This window comes from Barbus barbus, assembly GCF_936440315.1.
Source record: "Barbus barbus genome assembly, chromosome: 33".
NCBI classification, from domain to species: Eukaryota; Metazoa; Chordata; class Actinopteri; order Cypriniformes; family Cyprinidae; genus Barbus; species Barbus barbus.
Window position 1 is genome coordinate 15,391,810 of NC_136761.1, and position 22,934 is coordinate 15,414,743.

The 22,934-nt window shown below is 37.2% G+C and overlaps 2 protein-coding genes and 1 long non-coding RNA gene across 4 annotated transcripts in view; 1 reads left to right on the top strand and 2 right to left on the bottom strand.

Annotated features, from left to right (window-relative positions):
• LOC306853527 (fermitin family homolog 3-like) overlaps nt 1–22,934 on the bottom strand; it is a 568,382-nt gene that overhangs the window by 93,608 nt on the left and 451,840 nt on the right. The gene's annotated exons all lie outside the window — the stretch shown is intronic.
• On the bottom strand, nt 927–6,623 carry LOC306853557 (RDS/peripherin-like protein xRDS35). The gene is made up of 6 exons (XM_079391058.1): nt 6,502–6,623; nt 6,048–6,219; nt 4,751–5,026; nt 3,947–4,101; nt 3,368–3,614; nt 927–1,573 (listed from the first exon to the last, which is right to left on the bottom strand). The coding sequence occupies exons 2-6, from the start codon at nt 6,195–6,197 to the stop codon at nt 1,343–1,345; spliced, it is 1,059 nt and encodes a 352-aa protein (XP_079247184.1). The 5' UTR covers nt 6,198–6,219; nt 6,502–6,623; the 3' UTR covers nt 927–1,342.
• LOC306853533 lies at nt 19,472–22,799 on the top strand. 2 transcript variants are annotated; one of them, XR_013782747.1, is made up of 3 exons: nt 19,472–19,525; nt 20,228–20,276; nt 20,535–22,799. It is a non-coding gene; the product is annotated as an uncharacterized lncRNA (long non-coding RNA). The 2 variants fall into 2 exon arrangements; XR_013782748.1 differs by having other exon boundaries at nt 19,487–19,531; nt 20,535–22,798.

Consider the following 22,934-nt stretch of genomic DNA (forward strand, 5'->3'; position numbering starts at 1 on the left):
ATTACGCGCCTTATTACACCAAACTGTTGTCTAGGTAGGCAGAGCAATAGGATTTGAGACACAGCCTAGATGTGTGGGCAGCACAGGAAAATGAAATCTGTTCATGTCATTCAAAGTCATCGACAGTGCACTTAAAATAAGTGATGTAGGTTACATGCAAATACATCTATGCATGATTTGCAAGGTGGCTTGGGTGCGATACTTCTCGAATTTGATGGTGACAGAAGAGGAAAAATGAGTTTTTGCCGCTCTCTAATGGTGAAACGGTGCAGTGCGCTGCCAGGTAATGGGATCTTTTGTAAATTGATAAATGTCTTAACTAACTGTCACTTTTAGATCAATGACATGTCTCCTAGCTAAATACAACTATGAGTAGATTTAATTTTTTTCAATATTAATATAGGCCTATTTGTGTAGGCTACACCCTGAGAATGTGTGTAACCATGTGTGTGTGTGTGTGTGTGTGTGTGTGTGTGTGTGTAAAAATTCCTAGAATGACCAATCCATTGAAACAAGTTGAAATTATGATCACTAGTGCAAAACTAACTGCTTTTAATAAATAACTAGAGGCATGACACAGTTGTATTTCATGTGTTGGCCTAATGTTTTGTGTGTGAGTGCTTTGGCAGCAGTCATAGTATTAACCATCATCAAAGGGATAAAGAGATTGCAGGTGTCAGAACAGGACACCCAACATGGCCTGCCGCATTCGGTCAGCGTAATCCTATTAATTTCTATCTCACTCTCTCTCACTGCATAGATAAGAAGAGGAAATAGATTTACCACTACACCATTTAACAAGCGAAGTTAAGCTCAGGCTAGTGTGAGGTAAGAAGTGTCCAAATGAAAAACACATTTCAACACAAAAGAGAAAAACAAAAATAAGCACTTGATGAATGTTCACAATGACCACATGACTTCATAGATCAGTTAAAAACTCAAATCTTTATTTTTCGCATGCATCTTTTGCAATTTCACCTCTTTATTTTTGTCTATTTAAGCAAAGCATGAAGCAGCAAAACATCTACAGACCATATGTACTATTTCATTGCCTTCATTTTCTTGGAATTTTCTGCTTTAACTCTTCTTTATACATCTTCACTTTATATATAATTGTCAAAGGAGTATTTTGGTATTGTCAGGTTTTGCATTAACAGTTTCCAGTGTTTTGAGAGGTTACTTGTTTTTACCTCAAATTTTTGACTTAATTTAACAATATAATGAAGTAACAATATTACATTGCAATTATGATTATGCAATCCCTTTGGATGATGATGATCAAGGGCAGTTAGCACTTTTGTGCATATTACCACTCATTATAAAAAATTACACACTTGGTCTTTTAGGCTGTGGCTGGCTTTTCTCCCTCTGGCTGTGTGTCCGGGGTCGCAGCAGATGCGTCCCCCACCTGAGCGAACTGGAGGAGCTTCTTCATCTTTTCTTTAGTCTCCAGCAATGTCTCTTTCACTCCCTTCTCCAGGATGTATCCCTCTGTCTCGATCTCCACATTCTCCTGTCCAATCACACCCTCCATTGCAGTCTGCAGATAGCGCAGGCTCACCAGAATGGTCATCTGAAGGCACAAGAGATATAGAGGTCAGAGTTCAAGCTCCTTTAATATATTTTCCTCAGGTTTTCCAAAATGGCTCTTCTTACAGAGTCTTCCTGAAGTAATAGTTCAGCCCAAAATTTAAATTCTGTCATTTATACACCTTCATTGTCAATGCAAACCTGTCTGAATTTCTTTCATCTGTGCAACACTAAAGATGATATTCTGAAGAACATTGGAGTCCAAAACAACATCGGATTTGGACCCTATTAACTTTCATTGTATGGGCAACAAAACAGTTTTTTTTTTTTTTTTTTTTATCTGTTCCACAGAAGAAAGAGAGCCATAGAGGTTTATAATGACGTAAATAGTAACCACATTTTCATTTTTGGTAAGAATATATAGTTTCCTCCTTTACAAAACATTTTTGTTCTCCTGCATTATGACCACACTGTATTATAACTTATGGGCCTAGACAACAACAAACTACACTTGAATATATGAAGTAACAACTGATTGTATGCCACATTAAATATCACACTTTGTAGATGCAAAGCAAACCTTCTTTTCCTGGTTCTCGCAACAAACGTTGATTTGTTGTCTATTGGATTAATGTATGAGAAGCAATGAATTATGCGGTTAGTGTTACAAAATCTGTGACTTATAAAAGCTGAGAGCGTGATGTGGTTTTGGGTTAAAGTTATTTTATTGACACCTTTGAGTTCACAACCATACCGCCAGCCGTTCTGGAAACGTGTCAATATTCAGTGATGAGTGTGTGAACAGTTCAATGTGTTGAGCCCATTAGATTACACAATGTGTTATTCAAGCTTAATGCTTAAAATCATGTGGTTATTTGGGGGAGTCCACACAAACATTCATAATGATCCTCTGACATCATTTCGTAAGTTAATTTGCTGAGTTCCCATTTACCATGAGTTGACATGAATAAAATAAGTTCTGTAGTTACCATGATTTGAAGATCATGTCATGCTTTGTTCTTCATTAATTACAACATTCATTTTGAATATTCAATTTTATTGTTGTATTTCTTCAGACCTACCATACAAAGTTTGGGGTCAGTAAGATTTTTTGAAATGTTTTTGAAAGAACATACAGTAAAAACAGAAATGTTATTACAAATTACAGTGCAATTTAAAACAACTATTTTCTATTGTAATATACTTTAAAATATCATTTATTCCTATGATGGCAAAGCTGTCAATGCTCCAGTCTTTAGTGTCACATGATCAGATCATTCTAATATTCTGGTTTGGTGCTCAAGAAACATTTCTTATTATTGCCAATGTTGAAAGAAGTTGTGCTACTTAATATTTTTGTGGAAACATGATACTTATTTCAGGATTGTCTGATGAATAGAAAATTCAAACAAACAACATTTATTTGAAATATAAATGTTTTGTAACATTATAAATATCTATACTGTCATTTTTGATTAATTTAATGCATGCTTACTGAATAAAACTATTCATTAAAAAGAAAAATCTTACTGACCCAAACCTTTTGAATGGTAGTGTTTTGCTGACAACCACTGTAGTCCTTATATAGCACCTTAGCAACTTATGTTATCAAATTAGTATGTTCAGAATTCACATGAATAATTTATGTTGAAGAACAAAACGCAAAAGTCTAATACAAATCTTATTTTACTCGTAAATCACAAACTTCAATTATAAATGCCCATAGGAGATTCCTGAGAGAAGCCATGACTCGGAAAAGCAAATCATTTTTCTATTTGGACTATGAGGATCAGTGGCCTGTAATTACTACTCATTCAAGCCATTCATCAGCTCATACCTGGAGAAGGAAATCAAACAGTACACAAGGGCCGATGGTGTTCATTAAACCCATGTAGTAGTTGACAAGGGCCTGGCGGCAACCTCGGCTGTGCAGGTTCAGCTCTTCACTCTGGTACTCGTAGTTGTAATGGGCAGAGTTGTCCAGGAGACTGTACTGGATACAGGGTCGGGGGGAGGCAGGGTTACAGCAGCTGAATGGGACCCCATCCAGCAGATATCGGCCGTCTACGTTACTCCTCACACGACTGTGTCGGGCAAAATGGAATAGACAGAAACATAAGACTATGTATAATGCAGTTACAAGTATAATTTTTGTAGGTTTGTTACGCTATTGATTCTGCAGCTCTCTTTATTGACTTTCTGATCAATGCATCAGGCTCATTTGGTGATGACATCCTGAATCAGAACATGACGTTCTAAACTCTGATTCACCTTAGGAGCTAAAAGAAAGCATTTTGGGATGTTTTGCTTATTTAAATAACTTGCAGTGTGTTGCCTAACCACTGATACCTTTGATTCGCCCTTCATTCAGGAGAGAGTGCATGAACGTGAGTTTATCTATGATTTTTGGACTCACTCTTTCACTTCTTTGGATGTGAAGTCCAGGTAGCGGTTGCTGATCCACTGCACCTCAAACCAGTCCCTGTAGTTACTATTACCACAGCACTGGAACTCAATCTGCAAACGATCAATAGTCTCCTTCTGGAAACAACGGCCTGGTGTGTCTGTATCCTGTAGAGATATGGAACATCAGATACCTACTTGAAAGTACATTAAAAATATATATGTATGGCTTGAAACCCTGCAATTCAATTCAATACCAAATTCTTTCTATTCTTTGGATTTTAGACTTTAGTACATTATGTTGTCCTGCCTTTGGAAATATTTGTTTAAATTAAGTGTTGTCTAGAATACAAAAGGCCTCTGAAATGCCAGATTCATTCATTCATTCATTTCAATAAATATCTACAGTATTCTGAAATGCCAAATTAATTCAAATAAATAAATAGCTGGCATTTTAAAGTCATATTGTATTTCATAGCTGTGATTTGCACTTGAAATTCAGAAATTTGTATTTTATTTCACACAAGGAGGAAATGTGTAAAATATGTCCTCCTGTGTGTAAAATAAATAACAAAAATAAAATAACAAACAAGAAATATCTGAATTTCAAATGTGAATTGCAGATAAATTTTTTAATTAAAAAGATTTATGTACAAAAACAAGATTATACGAGACCAGATAATGCTGTGTAACACGTGTGTGTGTGTGTGTGTGTGTGTGTGTGTGTGTGTATGTATATGTAAATTCAACTGATACCTGATTGATGTTAAATAACTTTTAGGCCCCACTTTATTCTTTTTGTCTTTCTCTCACAAACCTTGTAGAAACGGATGCCGTTCTTCAGCCCGATCTTCAGAGACTCCTCCAGGTTGGGCTGCAGGGCAAAGCTCAGAATCATGGCCACCAGCAGCAGGGAGGTGATGAAGACAGAGAAGCAGAAGAAAGGAGGAAGAAACGTCTTCCAGCGTGGGAACCGCGAGGGGTCCAGTGAGTCCTGACAGACTTTACCAGCACAGATGTTGATGCCCACTGATGCTAACCCCACTGCCATCAGCAGATTTGGCACAATGTGGATGTCCATACTGTGCATCACCTGTATATAGTGAGAAGGGTTGAATATTTGTTATTTCTCCAGTTTTTTTTGGGGGGGGGCAGACCCAGACCCAGACCCAGACCCAGACCCAGACCCAGACCAAGACCCAGACCCATGTTTACTTTCTTTACTCAAGGCTGATGCTTCAGCTGAAAACTTGAACCATAAATTTAATCATTAAGAGAAAAAGGTTCACCTGTATATTAACATTTCATTAATGCATTTGACATATTTTTATCCAAAGCAACTTACATTGCTTTTATGGTACATATTTACATTTTAACAGCTCTCCCTTTCCATATGAATCGAACATATAATGTTGCTAGCACCATACTCTACTTTTTGAGCTCCAGGTAACCATTAAGCAACTTCATTTCTTCCTGCATCTGCATATAGATTACAGACATCACCAAACGTTTTAGGTTTCCTATTGTTATGTTGTAGACCTTATAATTATTCCACACCTGTTGATTAGAAGCATTGTGTGATTTTTCTTCCCACAATGCTCTTTTTACTCATTATCAGGTTTCATTGTGAGGTTTATTGACTTCATTATAGATACAGGCTCGGGTAGTGGTGCACACTACAGGACATTATCTGAGTGCCAATCCTCAGATTATGTGAGATTATTCCTCTCAACAAGACAAAGCTTAGGCCTGTTACACTGGTGTTGACAGTATAAAGGGTAAATGAAAGGACTCTTTGTTGTAATATTGTAAATATAGTTGTAATTTATGCATTATGTCAAATAAATAATATCTGCAAACATTAAGTAAATATTCGTAGTAAAACATTTGTTTACTGTACAAAACACAGAGCGTTTCTAAAAACCGTTAAGCAATGCATTTCTGATTATCCTCTCACACACTTTATAGATCCTAATGGACTATAATGGCAGACACACTGCGCACTTGCATTTATGTTTTTGGCAGACAAGCATGTATCTAGGGATGCATTTGTACATCACATTCTTCATTTTCAGGTTCAATTACTGTTTTTTAAACAAGAAAAGTTTGATTACCTCTGATCTGCGATGTAGCTCAGTTTTGAGGAAGACTCCCATAGCAAAGGTGATGGCTCCAGAGAACATGGCCACCCATGAAAGCAGCCATAGACCCTGGGCCAAACGCACCCTCTTTTGGAAGGGGAATTTTATTTTTAACAACACCATGCTGCATAGGAAGAAGTGTAGGCTAGAGGAGAGAGAAGTTTAGATTGCAGAAGAGGAATTTAATAGAGGTCATACAGTATCAGTATCCAGCACAATAAATCATTCTCAGGTAAATTTCATCAGGTTCTGTTAGTTCTAATAATAAAAAATAATCCGGTATCACTCGGAAATCACCTCCATAATACTTTCAACAATTGATACGAGGACGTGGGACAAAAACGTTGTTTTAATGTTGAATTAAAATGATATTTTAGGTTGTCCCCAAGATCATCTGATTTTAGCAGAAGAAAAAAATATTCTTTACCTTCAAGAATGTTTGAGTGCCCTTTCTTTCAGACCCTGAGCCTTCAATATGCCTCCTACAGTTTGGCAGCCATTTTGATTAGGTCTTAAAAATATGATATAGAGTATTATGTCTTGAGTGTCATAATCTCCTGTCTTGTATGATCCTATTAGACCAATTCCACCAATGAGAATCCAGGCCAGTGTCCTCTAAGCAAACCTGCCCTTGGTCAACAAGTCCAGACGAGTGCCAGAGGGAGGGGTTTGACGCAAAGTGTGCCATTTAATGGACTGAGAAACTGAAAAGAATGGAGAAGAAAACAGGCATGACAGAACGTGATGCACTACGTGGGTTAGAGAGTCGGACTCGTAATCCAAAGGTTGCGGGTTCGAGTCTCGGGCCGGCAGGGATTGTAGGTGGAGGGAGTGAATGTCCAGCGCTCTCTCCACCCTCAATACCTCGACTGAGGGGCCCTTGAGCAAGGCACTGAACCCCCAACTGCTCCCCGGGCGCCGCAGCATAAATGGCTGCCCACTGCTCCGGGTGTGTGTTCACTGCTGTGTGTGTGTTCACTGCTGTGTGTGTGCATGTTGGATGAATTAAATGCAGAGCACGAATTCCGAGTATGGGTCACCATACTTGGCAGTACGTCACTTCACTAATGTGTGCCTCAGTGTATACAGCAGGGTCAGAAATAAATGAAGACTCATAAATGAGGACACGGTTTAGGGCAAAAACACACTAAGAGAGATAAAAAATGCCCCAGATATGAAAAGTGTAGTAGCAAATTTGCCAAATTCTAACATTTTATTTCAACATTTTAGGATATGATATGATATGATATGATATAAAATATATGATTCATATTCCATTGCAAGCCAGTCTAGGGATGGATTAGAGCCTTTAAAGACATCATAGTGATGAGTCACTGTCGGCTGTCTGTATTTGCTGGCTCAAATATGAGTGTGTTAATGTGTGTCTAATAGGAATTGTGTGTGTGTTTTTAATGCTGTCTATGCAGAATATAGATGCTGTATAAAAGCTAATTGTGTTAAGATGAGCATGTGATGTTGATTTAATTTTAATTTGAAATCAGTGGAAGTAATAGATTGACAGTTAGATGTCACACTGTGTTTTATATGGATAAAAAGACACCCTTAAAGTGACTAAGACAGATATAAACCACTCCCAAATGTAGAACAAATAAAACACAAGACTTTATTAATACATTTAAAATAAAAATACAAGGATATTCTACAATAAATGTACATGGTTATGCAGCTTATTTTTTTCTAGCAGAAACTATAACTAATATTCTATCAGTTATACATTTAGATTTCACAAAAACAACAATTCAAACTTTGCTAAATGTCACCGTATACAATAAATACACTCTACAAAATACACTCAAGTTTAATTTTAATTTTATATAGGCAAACATTAAGCACTCCAAGATAAAAGACTGAGAGTGCCATACTTTCCCAAACAGCTCATTGACAGTAAATTTGGTTAGTTGTAAAATAAAATGAATATCTAGCTATATCATTTTATTGCTAACCAATCTTTAAATATTTCACCATATCCAGGGCAAAAAGTGCAAACAGATATAAAAACACTTAATATTGAGGATACCTTTTGAATATGTATTGAACTACAAGGAAACTAAATGTGACCCTGGACCACAAAACCACTGGGGTATATTTGTAGCAATAGCCAAAAATACACTTTGGGTCAAAATTATTTATTTTTCTTTTATGCCAAAAATCATTAGGATATTAAGTAAAGATCATGCTCCATGAAGATATTTTGTAAATTTCCTACTGTAAATATATTAAAACTTAATTTTTTATTAGTAATATGCATTGCTAAGAACATCATTCGGACAACTTTAAAGACTATTTTCTCAATATTTTGATTTTTTTGCACCCTCAGATTCCACATTTTCAAATAGTTGTGTCTCGGCCAAATATTGTCCTATCCTAACAAACCATACATTAATGGAAAGCTTATTTATTCAGCTTTCAGATGATTGATATTGATTTTTGACTGGTTTTGTGGTCCAGGGTCAAATGTTTTAGTAGATATAGCACAAAACCAGATGGTATGTATGTACAGCAATTATACTTGTAAAGCTAGAAATTAAGTGTATTTCACAAATACCAACAAAGAGCCATCAGAGCCACAGTTATTTGCATCCTTGCTGCAATATTGGTAATGGGAGACATTAAAGATTTTTGTACATTTAAATGTTACCACTTCCCTTCTGTTAGTTCTGCTGCATCTTTCCCTTCACCATCATGCGCTGAAGGAGGAATCTGGTTCAAAAACTCATTCAGCATCCTTTGAGCTGTAAGATAGCTGACATCAGTGGGCTCTTTCCCCACAGAGACAGTTCCCTCTCCACCTGTCTGTCTGCTGAGCCTCATCTCATCTAGATTATATGGGTTTGGGGGAATTAAGTGGATCATGGCTAACTGGTGCACTTGATGACTTGGGGCCTTTGTATCTGCCATCGTTTTGTGGATTGGCACATCATTAGTAAAAGAAAAAGGAAGTTGTGAGTCACTTCCTTTAGTCACGAGTTGCCCTGGCCCTGCCCATGGACTGTGATCATGTTTCCATGGCAGAAAGGCTGTGGCAGGCTGTTGTCTGGCACCTGAGTATGTGTGTCCAGTCTGTGACCAATCAAAAACATCCCCTTTTCCACCAAAAGGCTGGTTGTTTCTGAGCTCCTGCACCCTCTCTGATTGGTCACCATCAGTTTGGTGAAGAGATGTCCGAGGACATAAGTGTTCCAGTGCTTCCTGAGAGTCAAAGTGATTTTTCAACAACTCTCTAATCAATGAGGGAACCTAAAGAGAGAAGGATGTTAACCTTTAACCTTTAGTTTTTTTCAACAGGTGAATTGTGTTTTCATTATGTTGAAATGCTTGATTGTGCAGACACAACTATAAATTTGGCTATAGCATGAGCAATGTTGAATTTCAATTTATATATTTCCCCCTCTTTGTTCAGGCGAGAAATTATGTCACAGCAATGCTGATTTGTTGGTGACTATCCTGTGCTGTGATGTTTTACAGAGCCCAGCGCACAGGAAAGCAAGAACTTTAATCAGTAAGCCATAAGGGCTGGAAGTAGATGTGCACTTTATGTATTAGAAAAAAACTTAAACAATTCACGATACAGAGCTTCTTTGAAGAATGATTGAACTGTATGTGTACTGTTCTTGTTGTTCATATTCTTTGTTTTTATATTTAATATAACCTTTTATGTCAGGCACAAATCTCACATTTATCCCCCAAAATCATGATTTAGTCCCACCTCAGAAGTCTTGCTATATCCAACAAAAATTGTAATAGTTCTATTGAACTGATTTACATTTCAGTTTAATAAACAATGTTTAGTCAGCTAATTTTAACAATTTAGGTTAAACTTGAACCTATTTAAAACTGTAAAAAATATGTAAATATATTTTTTGTAGTCATTTTGTGAAAAATGCCTTCTACAACTTGTGTTAAACGTACTGCAGTTTTGAGTTTCTGCTCCAAGACGCTGTTTGCCTGCTGAGAAACAGAATAGCTTTCCTGTAGCCTACAAATGATACAAAGCAGAAAATAAAAGATGAGTGCTATCATTTTATGAACTAAAAACATTTTTTCCCCACAGTAATATGTATGGAGTTTAAATACTGACCTTCTGTATTTCTCTTTGAAGCTGAGTAACTCTGTCTTGGTACATTGCAGTTCTGCCTCCATGTTCTCAATGCATGCCACCGTCTGCAACAGGTTCTCATGTAGCACTTTGTTGTACTCCTCCAGCATCCTGCAATATATTACAGATCAGTGTGTTTATCTGTCTATGTCAGGAGGTAAACTGCTGTGTTTCTGCAGAAACTCAATATCATAAATCATTCATAAAGAAAAATACCATGACTTTGCTCTGACTGTTTACTGGACAGATGAGCAGAGACAGATGAAAAGTTTAGGAAACGGAACAGAGTAAAATGGGGGAAAGATATGGAATAAGAGCAAAATCAATAGTCTGAAATAACCAATCAGAAAAGGGGGGGAAACCACTTACTGAACTCTGTCCATGGAACCGGATGAATCCTTGGGGCAAGAGAGAAGAGAGAGGGGGTGAAACAGTGAATAGAGGACAGAACAGAACAGAAAATAGAAAATTGATTTTTGAAGTGACATGTTCCAGAGAAGACCATTGATTGATGACTCATCTGGTTCAATTGTGTTAATCAACAGATATGGACACAATGAAGGGTATCCCTCATGCTTCCAGCATAGAGGTTAATCCAAGGCTATCAATCATTCGATCTTTGTTTTAATTATCCCTTCATTTTGAACTTTCTGATCTATGCTATAGAATAACACATGTACCAGTTACAAGCATTCACTTCTGTTACCCAAGTGTTTGTGAGGGGAAAAAATGGTCAAATAAAAACGTTTCTATAATTTATGGAATATATACAATACTGTTCAAATGGTATTCAGAAATCATTCTAATATGCTGATTTGGTGCTCAAGAAACATTTCTTATTATTATGACATCTAAAAAAAAGATTTTTTGATGAAGAAAATGTTAAAATCATCCTTGCTGAATAAAAGCATGAATTACTTTAACAAAAGTCTTACTGACTGCTACATTTTTAATGGCTGTTTAAATGTATCGATAATTACAAAACAACCTTTGCTCATGCTGATTAGATTTATTTTTTTCATTTTTATATTGATTTTTAATTGTATAATAATAAAATGTTTATATATATGTATGTGTGTGTGTGTGTATTAATCGTATAGATTTTGATTCTTTAATTTGATGTTTATCAAATATTTATTACTAAATTTAAAAAAATCTATCTATTTCACGATCGATACAAATCGCACATCTCAAATTTACATAACAGGGTTGCAGTAGGTCTAATACAAAACAGTAGCCTACATTTTATGTATTTATTTATTTTAATGTTTTCTAGAAACATTTTTAAGAGGTTCTGGCCCTATTTTACTCCAAACATTGCATTAAACATAAAAACTTTTTAAAAACTTTTGATGAACTCACCCTGTGTGGTTTGGACTGCCTCCTGTGTCCCGTGTGTTTGGGTTTGTCACTTTTCTCTGAACTAGCACTGGTGGATGATTTACTCGACTGAGACTCTGACTCCAGCCCTGCGGCTCGCAGAGGCGGTAGTGATCCCTTCACCTGTTTAGTATGGAAGTTCCTGGATGGGCCACGACTACTTTGATGTCGCCCTTTGTGTTTAGAGAGGTTGGTATGGATAGTTTCTGGGCTGGTGCTGGTACCATCAGTGAGCATCTGAGAATATTGCCTGTGGTGCTGTTTACCTGAAGCAGCCCCTTGTCCTTCAGCTTTTGACGGGTGGTGGGGTGGTGGTGTAGGACTGGCCAGGTTTCGTTTGTGGTATTTGCTCCTATGGGATTGAGTGAGTGAGCTTGAATCTGTTTTTCCTGAATCGGGTCTCTCAGTTCTGATGGGCTGCTGTTTTGGTGGCAGCACGAAGCTCTCCTGCTTGCCACTGCATTTCTTGCGCTCTTCATTGGGAGATTTTGGTGGCGTTGGTGTATCTATGCCCAAAGAGCTAAGAGCACAGGGACTGATAACCTGCCTGGTGATCTCGTCCAGAAATGCAGAGAACTGTAGCTTCCCTTTCACAAAGTTATCCCTGGAAGCTTCCATAGAGGTCTGCTTGGATGTTCCTGTGACGTGCACCCTGGTGGAGAGCACCTCCATAGATTTAGCTTTCCTGAAGTTTCCATCTTTCTGTCCCTCATCTTTGTTTTTCAGAATACCTTTGCTGGGCAGCTGAATAGATGAAACTGCCTTTTTGGGAGCCACCCTGCCACCTAGAGTGTTGTTATTATTGCCACCAAAGGCAAGGTTTTGTCCCAGACTTGCAGTCTTGTAAAGTGGCCCATGATCCATGGAGTGAGATCCTGCTGAGTAACCATCGTTGTCCTTGCTTTGTTGAAGGCCCTCTTCGCTTTTGCTATGGGCCCGGGAGAGTTTTGGCATCTGATGTCCATGCTGAGAACCAGGCAGCAGTTCGACTGTGTTTTCTAGGCTTTGGCGACGCTTCTGATCTCTACGATCAAAATCAAAGTCCTCAGATTCTCTGTCATGGCTTTTCCTCCAAACCACAGGGATGTTGGAGCAGGACAGGGAGTGCTGGGGCTTGTCCATGAGATACGTTTCATCATCCAGGCTGGGCTCTGAGGTCCAAGATGCAGATGAAGAAGAGGAAGAGGACAGGCTGGAGGAAGACCTTTTAGAGAAGCTGTGATGGTCTCCAGACATTTTAGGGTTTTCAGGATGATAAAAGTGATGCTGGTTGTCATGGTGATGGTGAGTATATTTATCAGTGTGTTTTCCATGACTGCTTGAAGAGCTGTGACTGATTTAAAAGGGGGTTACATAAAGAAAGGAAATGAATAATAATGGAAATAATGTCAATATGTAATCTGTTTTTGTCATATATTGACTCATTTTAGAACATTAGGGAGTAATGGGGTAGGGAGTAGGGAGATTCACAGTATTGAATATAACAATTTTTCAGTATTATCTCAGAAAAAATGCAACATGCAAAACATATAGCCATAAATTGGGTGGGAATGCATTATACATTTATATACATATAAACTGTATTTTTTTCTGTTACAGGCCACATTGTATAATTTTCCCTCTAACATTTAATTCCAATTAATCATACTTGCAGAAAGTAGAAAATCAGGAGGAAAGAATATTGAAGCTTGTTATCTTTTTGTAATTAAACAAATGCACTAATTGGTTTGTTGTGTTGGTTTGTAAATGCCATCTTCATTTTTTTATCAGGTCCCTATATTTATGATTAGTTATTTCATTTGAATTGCATAGAAAAGGACCTACATATTGCCATTAGAATAAATTTACTGAACCTAAACATCAGCCAGATGCTCATTTTAGATGAAAATTTCAGATGGCTCTTAGAAGCTTTTGCATCTGAACTCTTCACACACACACACACACACACACGGAGATAACGTAAAATCAAGGTTTACTGATAAAATGGGTAAGAGTTCATTTCACCTGAATATATTGCACTCTTATTTTATTTAAATACCATTATATTATTTAGCTTTTTTTTGTCAAAAAACGCTAATTAAAAAAAAAAAAAAAAAAACATTTCTAGTTTTCATTTAAGTTTTTCAAGATTAAGTTTTTATATTTACATTTTAGCTTCAGTGAAAAACTGTAATTAATTTTACATATCCTCCAGACAAAGTTTAAGCACATACCTGTGTGATCCATGTTGGGGATAATGGTTGTGGTGGTAACGATGGTTGTGAGGATGCTGTTGAGGTATGGGATGGGAATGTTTGTACATTTTCACCTCATCCTCTGAGGAGCCACGCACAGGTGTGAAGTATCTTTCCATCTCTTATACTTGCTACACTCTCAGTATTTAGATTTAGTTACTATGTTGATGCCTCCCTTGTAATTCCTGAAAATGATTTTTTTCAGCTCTAATTTTATCTTGTGATCCTTACAGCGTTTTGGGGTCTGTTCTGTAAAATTTGTTTTTAAAGTTCCAGGAATCTGAAGAATAAATGATCTTCTAAAGAAATATATTCAAAAGTATATCCTTTCACAAGCAGATGTTTCTCCACCAGGCTAGAGCAGCAGGAGTAAAACAAGTTTAATGCTGCCAGGGCTTTCTGTCACCCAATATCCATCTGATTCTGATGTAATGATTGAAGTCAATGAAAACACGCCCTCATGGGGAGAACACAGCTGGAACACAATCGATTGTGTTTGGTGAAAGGACATTGCATGACATGGTATCTAGGTTACGTACACAAAATGGTGTGAATGAAATTCATAAGGCTACTCAGTTACATCACAATGGGTTTGTTGTAAGACATTTATTTATATTCAAAGCCATAGATCAAATTGTTCCTTTTAATATGACATTCATGGCACATCCTATCCCCTGTTTACAAACAACATATTTTTCTTTATAATGCCTAAGCGTAATTGATTTTGTTAATTACTTTATTATTGTGCTTTTTTTTTATGACTTCAGAAATCCAATCATCACTGAAAAGGTGATAAACCGGTAAAAACTGAGATGACAAAAATTACTTAATGCAGATGTGCGCAGCCGCACATGCACCAACTACTCATTAAACATTAGGCCTATATGGGCCATAGAATTGTTCCAAAGACAGAGTTGGAAACGTCTTGAAATTGTTTTTGTCTTTTTCGAAAAAATGTGTATGTATGCAAATTGTGGTCCCACTTTATATTAAGTGGCCCATAACTACTATGTACTTACATAAAAAAATAAGTACAATGTACTTATTGTGTTCATATTATTGCAAAACAATTTTGCTGCTATTGAGGTGGGATACGGGTAAGGTTAGGGACAGGTTAATCTCGCGTAGCCAGACCTTCAGACTGACGGCTGAAGGTCCGGAATCCATGGCAGCTTTCTTTGGCCAAGGCCCACCCATGAGGACAACCAATCATAGTTTGTTTCGTTCAGCGTCATGTTTCAGGGCATTGAAATGTCGCCACAATAACAGACCGGTGTGTAAAACTCTCGGACGTATTTTTAAAGATTCTATGCTGTGAACTTTGAATATTTCACATACTTTTGAAAATCCAGCGTTTAATTGATCCTGATAAGTGCTCGTCATCACAGTTGTAAACACAACGGCTTTCTTCTTTCATGAGGGGGGTTTGGCGTCACGGCATGTTTGTGTCCAGGAGGAACAACTGTGCTAACTGTGGTCAAGCCAGCAGCCAAGTCGAAAAGCACGGTCAATCTAGCCGCCACGTTATTTCGAGGGTCTCTCATAAACTGCCTATTACGGTAAGACCGTCAGAGAACTGATCTGATATTTGGTATTTTTTTTACCTATTTACTGCACAATTACTCAACTACACCATAAATTGGCTTACGAAAAAAAAATGTTTTATGAAAAAATCACTTAAATGATGACCTAAATTACATATAAAAGGTTTCTAGATATTGGCGCATGTGTTAGGGACAGAATATTGCCATCTGCAGGTTAGAGGAAAAACTTTAGGAATTACAGTTAAAGAAAGAAAGTGCAATGAACACATATATCCAGCAGAGGTCCATAGGGACTCATTCATTTTCAGTTCAGTTTAAATTTTTCTTCATGATTCAACCTCTCCTCGCAACTATATGATATACATTTTATGAATATATATTTAAACAAAAAAATCTATATTTTTGTCAAAGGTTAGAATTTGTTGTTGTTGTCTGATGTCTTTTGAATTGTCTGCTTTTGCAAATTGTTACATAAATTTGCAGAAATCTTTACCTCTCTCTCTCTCTCTCTCTCTTTGTGTGTGTGTGTGTGTTATGTCTACCCCTTCACATTTGTCCTGGCCAAATTCCCTCTACTGGCCCTTGTCTATCATGGCCTCCTAATAATCCCCATCCACTTGATTGGCTCTATCTCTCTCTCCTCTCCACCTGTAACTGGTGTGTGGTGAGCGCACTGGTGCCGTTGTACTGTGGCTGTTGTTGCATCATCTAAGTGGATGCTGCACACTGGTGGTGGTTGAAGAGAGACCCCCCACATGATTGTAATCGGAGTCAGTAATCTCCATTTAGCCTTTTTAGCAGTGCAAAACAGTTTATTGTGCTGCTGGATGTTGTAAATTAGTATTTGTATTTAAATTATTTTAGGTTTATTAAAGTTCTAATAATCACACTAATTTGTAACGCAATTGTTTTACCTTTTACTGCACTTTAAGCACTCAAAATCAACAAAAGAGCAACGATATGCAAGTGCTATAACAAGTCTCAATTAGCCTAACACAGTACACGTAGCAAGGGATTTTTTTTTTTATTATATAGTAAGTAAAAAGAAAACAGATAGAATACCAAAAGATTAGAAAAGCTAGTGTAGTGGTTTTTTTTTGTTTGTTTGTTTTTTAGTGAATGAATAGAGTGCAAGTCTAAAAGGGACCAGTTTTTTTTTTTAAGAATAAAATTAGAAAATAGAGTGCTAGAGTTAGAGGGTCAAATAACGATGGAAGGGATGTGTTTTTAGTCTTTTAGTTTAGTGGGTTTTAGATTTTTCTTATATCTATATTGTGTGTATGTGTATATATATATATATATATATATATATATATATATATAGCCATTTCATTTTTAAAAAATCTACTTTTTTATTCAATCAATACATTTTTTACTATTTCAAATGTAATTTATGAGATTTGTAGAATTTTAAATTCAATTTTTCTTTATAAAAGGCAAAAAGTTGATCATACTGATTTCAGAGTTAAGGATTCATTAGTTTGAATATACATTGCACCAAAAACTGTCATAACATCTTAGTTGATAATTCAGTATACTTCATTTTTTTGACAAAACATCCTATGTTTTGGTAGTGACTGCACATTTTCGGTAGTGACAGTAATGTTTTTGAAGCAACCACATCATATTATAGAATTTTAACTCACATACTAAAACATTACTAAAACATACTAAAATACAAAAAAAGCAAAACTGTACTAAAATGTAGTTTATTTCCCCCAAATATGAGGATTATTTTTTCCCTTTTGTCACTACTGAGACAAAGACGACATGTTTCGGTAAGTGACAATTCTATGGGATAACACCCATAAAAAAAAGATATCACTACCGAAACTCCACCAAATGTTTCGGTAGTGACAATTTTAGATACTTTTGAACCTAGCTCAAAAATGCTAATCAGCACATGGTTAGCTAGTACAGTTCTGAACAGTGGTATACATATAAAAACTAAATGTCATGGAATATCTCCCCAAAAAGTGTGCTTAATTGCAGAAAAATGGTGTTCGGTAGGGTCGTTCCTTAAAGTTGCACACAGATTTTTCAGATTTTGAACACATTTACCTCAAAATGATGAGACCTATCTACTCACGCCTTGTAGCTATGAGAGAGGGGAACACAGGAATATTTCCTGATCATAAATTTATGGGTTTAGTTCAAATCAGTCTCGGCCAATGGACTAAAACATACGCTGTTTAGGTAGTGATGTGAAAAATGCGCAACACTTTTTTTTTCACAATAAAGTTTCATAATTTAAAAAGAAAATATAAAATAAATATTTCTTTTTGAACTGCACTTTTTAAAAGAATCAAAAACATACCTACAAATAAACCCAGAAATAAACAACAATGGAGAAAAATACAAAAATGATTTCAATATTATTTTCATAACTTGAAATGTAGGGGTTATTTAGCCTATATATAGCAAGCTTATTAATATTTTAAATACTATTGTGGGTTTCAATAGATTTAATTACTTAAATGGTTTTTAAATGTGTTTTTTTTTTTTTGGTTGTGGGACAGCAGTTTGCACCAATTCTGTAGAGTGGCCAATAATATACATCAGTCAGCTTTCATTTGTCATAATTCAAAATAGAATCTGATAAATAAAGACTAAAATTAGACAAAAAAAAAAAGATTTCACTGGCTGAAGGATTTACTGTAAGACTGTTATGTGATTATTAGTGTGAGACCGGTGCCATCTAGTGGCAACTTTTAAATCAAACCCCAGGCCCAAAATATATCTATGCAAAATATGCTGATATTTCCACACGTTTCCACATTCGTCACATCAATTTTATTTTAATACATTTTTAACACATCATGTTATGAGACAAAACGGCACGATGAGGTACAATAATAAGATAATATTATATTAGCAATTAATGGGTCGGAAGTTACTGTTCGATTATGACGAATCTGCGAAATCAGTTTAAAAGCTGTGGCACAAATGCTGCCAAAAATAATAAATCATTGCATTCTGTAGAATGAAAAACAAATTGTATCATTTACATAATTTTTTTAGATTAAATAGGGTGATTTATATTTGATGATCGCTTAAAGTTGTTTATTTAGCGCGGTGTGATATAAATATTATTGGAGAAGCGCACTGAAAGCATTAAACAGGTTTAAACAGGTTTCTACCGGCCCATTACATGATGAATGTTTAGACATAAACAGGCTATCTACTGGTATTTCGTGCATTTGTGTGGCCCACCCCCTCCCTTCACACTGTCCCGTCAGCACAAATACCAGAGGAGACGTGCTGGGGGTCGCGTTTGCCCCGCACCCCTCCACAGACCATCTCAGTTTCTGAATTCACTTGTAAACCGCTTCTGATAAAAAATAAAATAAAGGTTACCTTGAATAAAAATAACGTTACAGCACACTTTTACTCACACATCTTGAGTATCAAAACAAAAACATTGGACAGAATCTTTTAACCTTTTTAGCCATTTATTTAACCTTCTAAAGTATATGTCTTGACCTCCCAAAAAAGCTGGATTGTTTTCGCATAACTTCTCATCTGGATTAAACTAGAACATTCTGGCATTTAGTTGATCTATCATCTTTTTAAGCCAAAAATGTTATACGCATGCGCATAGGGCCACTGCAGTAAAAAGAAAAGAAGATCCGTGCAGTAAAACCCGGTTTGAGCCGGATTGAAAGAGGGGCTTGTGTTAACCATGTTGTATTCCTCCGCACTGCGCTTCTGACGTAACTGTTGTTGTTTGAAAAGTGCATTTGTGATGATTCACCCTGAGTTTCTGGGCAGCTGTGACCGCTGATTTTATGGAAATGGAAAGCGTATATGTTTGGGGGGATTCCGTTTATAAAAGTTCCCATGTCATCTGCTTTTAAATTGGGTGAACCTTTGCTTTCTATTTCGACTTTCTGTCTTATATGAGGTGTTTTGAATCATAAAACCATATTTCGTTTTTGATTACATACACAGTTTCACCCAATATTCATAAATGTTCATAGCAACAAATATTAGCTGGTCTGTATATCCCTGAAACATCTCTAGAAAAATCCTTCTAGAATGTTTTGAGAGGAACTATTTTTTATCACACGGCGGAAGGAGCTGAAACTGACCGCTTCACAGCGGTCTATATAAACCGTGGCCACAGCAAAGCGTTTCACGACTGGGCGAGGCGAAGGCAGGCAGACAGACAGGGAGGTTTCGGTGATCTGGTTTCGTATTATTCTGTTTTACTTTTTTGACGATTATTTAGAGGCACTGTTCTTTGTCAGCTTTTTTTCGCTTTTTTGCTTATACTTTGTTATAGTTTACTATATTTGGGCTTTATAATAATTGTAACGTCAGCGTCAAGAAGATTTGATGAAAGCTCTTTAAAGTGCCTTTTTAGAATAAATAATTGACTTTAGGTTGTTTCTAATAGGAAAAAAACTATGAAATGAGCAATTCGTAAAATACAATATGTAATGCCTATTTTACTAACGTTACCAAGTTTGCTAAAGTTCAACCAGCTGACTAATAGCTTAAGCAAAGTGCAGCTATGACCATGTTATCTTATTTTATTAAACTAGTTGTAAATATATTCGGCTTTCAACGAGGCTTTTATGAAGTGACTTGACTTGAAAGCCTTTTTATATAGATATTTAACGTAACGTTATATTTGCTTTCTCATTCTCGACGTTAGCAACACTTTTACAAAATGGCGGTCGCGACGACACGCAGATAACATGAGAGTGAGGGCGAAATCCAGGACAAGACCAATTTTCTTTAAAAAAAAAAAAAAAAAAAAACTCGTTTCTTTTTGTCTGCATCTGCAAACCGTGACAGAACAATCAGTAACTTCGCTGCTTACCTTTAAGATAAACACCAGACAAACCTTTTTTTTTTTTGAATCCTTTAAAGCTGGAGAAGCCCGTCTTGTTGCCTTTAGGAAGAAATTATTGCACATCAAGTGAGTTCATAGTTTGAAGATACGGACGATGATCATAGTCGCAGCCCATTTATTTTTGAAGGTTTATATATTTACATGAGACCAGTATTTCGACCATCTATTCATAAGCGTAGAAGAATTGTAAACCGCTACCCTGACGCACTTTTGAATGCTTGAACACCCACCTAAGTGATCGCTTTTATGGACTGAGTCGCATGTTGCGTAACAGCTGTAAAATGGGAGCATAGCTTGTTTTTCATTATCCAAAAATATCAACAGAAGACTGAAGTACGGAGGAAAGGAGCAATGGACTGAGTTTAATTTATCCAGTAACGACCTAGCGCTTAGATGACAACGGATGGAAGAAAAGATCTACAGCAGAGGCCAGGACCAGGGAGAATCAGGACAAGATGGCGGGCCAGGCAGGACCAGAGGGGAACCGGGGGAGGACAAGATGGCGGGCCAGGCAGGACCAGAGGGGAACCGGGGGAGGATCAGAGAGCACAGAGCAGGGAGAAGAGCAGCAGCAGCAGTATCCAGATGGGGGAGCCAGATCTACAAGGCAGATTAGCGTCAGAACAACTTTCGCCACCAGAGGGAGCTGATCTAGATCAGAGCAAGCCACAGATGAATGTCCCAACAGCAGCAGTGAAAGAAAGAGGGCTCACAAGCAGAGAGTTTCAGGGGTCTTCGCCATAGCAAAGTCGTGAAGAGGGCATTTGGTTTGTATGGGTAGAGGTATCCTGTGTAATTTTAAAGTCATTTCAGTAGTTTGCATTTTAGAACACTTTTGCTCGCGAAGTTCTGTTCTTTCCTTTTCAGGGGTGGTGAGTGGCAATGTTTGAAATTCCGATGTGTCATCTATCCTGTTGTTGGCCAAGTCTGATGAATGGCGTTAGTGTGCTGTGGAGATGACCATCCTTAATCGACCACCCCTCCACTACATTTTGGCTATAGGCCCGTGGAAAAGTCGTCCCCATATCCGCTTAAATCCATTAGGTCTGTCCTGAGAAGCAATCCACATGCAAAGGGTTTTTCGGAGTCGAAGTTCGCCTACACAACGTGACACCACTACCTCTACTGGCACCCCCGCTGTGTCAGTCCGACATATGATGCCAGGGCAGCTGCGTATTGCCTGCCGGTAAAAATTTTCACGAGTTCATGCATGAATTTTAATGATAAATTGAAGCAACAGTTACTTTATTTGGAGGAAAGAGAAAAAAGTAAAAAAAAAAAGAACTTAATGTGTTTTAAAAGTATTAATATGCAGATTTTGCAAATGCATTTTCTGAATAGTGGTGTAATGTTATTGCACAGTGTTTTGGGGGTTTGGGAGGGGCAATGCGTTTCTCGAGTTCTCTTTCCCACAGGCCCTGGTCACATTAGAGGCGATAGACCCAAAAGGGATTCCAGGATGTTGTGTGGACCCTTTTAGAGTCAAATTGTTGACTTCTCTGTAAAGATTCTTACAAGGCTACAAGGAAAGCCTCTACTTTGATGGGATTTAGGAAGGTACCTCATTGAATTTGTGTTTCGTCGTGTTTGGAATTGTGAACCATATACTTGCATACATATATTCCAGTATTGAATGTCAGGGATTGTCATGGGCAACTGGGTGGGAGGGGTGTGGGCCGTTAACCCAAATCTTTTCCTAGACTTTGCAGCTTGTGAAAGCGGCTTTATTTAAGGGTGGCAGTGGCTTGAATGGCGCTGTATGGGGGAAGGAACCACCAGTGTGTCTGCCAGTGGATGAGTGGCCCTGTTACAAGCCTTCCATGGCAGCTAGACCAGCGTTTACATCTTTGGTAACGCAGCATGGGATCAAACGCTTCCATTTGCTTAACACATCATTGTGGCACTCTTTTGTTTCATTGAATGGTATATTGATATTGGTTGTATGTAATGATTGTCTACGGGGTTTGTGGATCTGGGGGATTGCTTAATTTTGACTCTTACAGATTGAAACAAACCCTCAAAGAACAAAGCTGGTGGTCCAACCAATATCTCCTCCCCTCCCCCCACTTAAGGAGCAAAGCTACTTCAATAGAGGCCAAGATGCTTTTAACGTTTATAATGGCAAGTAATTGGGTATTCATGTAAATGGCATTCATTTGCTTTCGTCTTCCATTGTATTGTTGTTGAATACAATTTGATGGCTAAGTGTCTAAGCAGTAATTGTATTAGTTGCTTATTGTTTGGTTACATTTTTGTATTTTAAAGAGCGGGGATGTGTGTAGGCTTTCTTTTCCTCCCCCTTTGCATTTTTCAGTGTGCAGTGTCCCTGAATGCTTTCAACTGAAGATGTCATCCTAACATTGTATGTAAAGATTTGCTTTCGCATCAATCAACTTCAGCCTCTTTTGGTCACGTAAGGTCACTAAGCAAGCCCATTTGTTCCTAACCTTTTTCCATTTATAGTCTGTTATAATTGTAAGATGCGTGATTGAGCACTTACTACAAATTAGCTTTGTAATTTGTATGCAAGTGTACATTCTGTAACTGTTCCCATTTTCAGTTAATAAATGCATAGCTTGCTGTGATGGAAATATTTTGGTATGCATTTTGTTTCTTGGGTTATGTGTGGGGCTTTCTTGGGTATTTCTTTATGCTTTTTCAGGTGTGAGTGTAAAGCTTGGCGCTTTTTGTAGAGCTTGGATGCCAGGGCTTGATGTCAACTCT

Coding starts and splice junctions, on each gene's coding strand:
- LOC306853557 (XM_079391058.1), bottom strand. CDS start 6,197: ATGGTGTTGTTAAAAATAAAATTCCCCTTCCAAAAGAGGGTGCGTTTG. Junction 5,027..6,047: donor AGCTACATCGCAGATCAGAG/GTAATCAAACTT, acceptor CACTATATACAG/GTGATGCACAGTATGGACAT. Junction 1,574..3,367: donor TGTTTGATTTCCTTCTCCAG/GTATGAGCTGAT, acceptor TTGTGCCTTCAG/ATGACCATTCTGGTGAGCCT.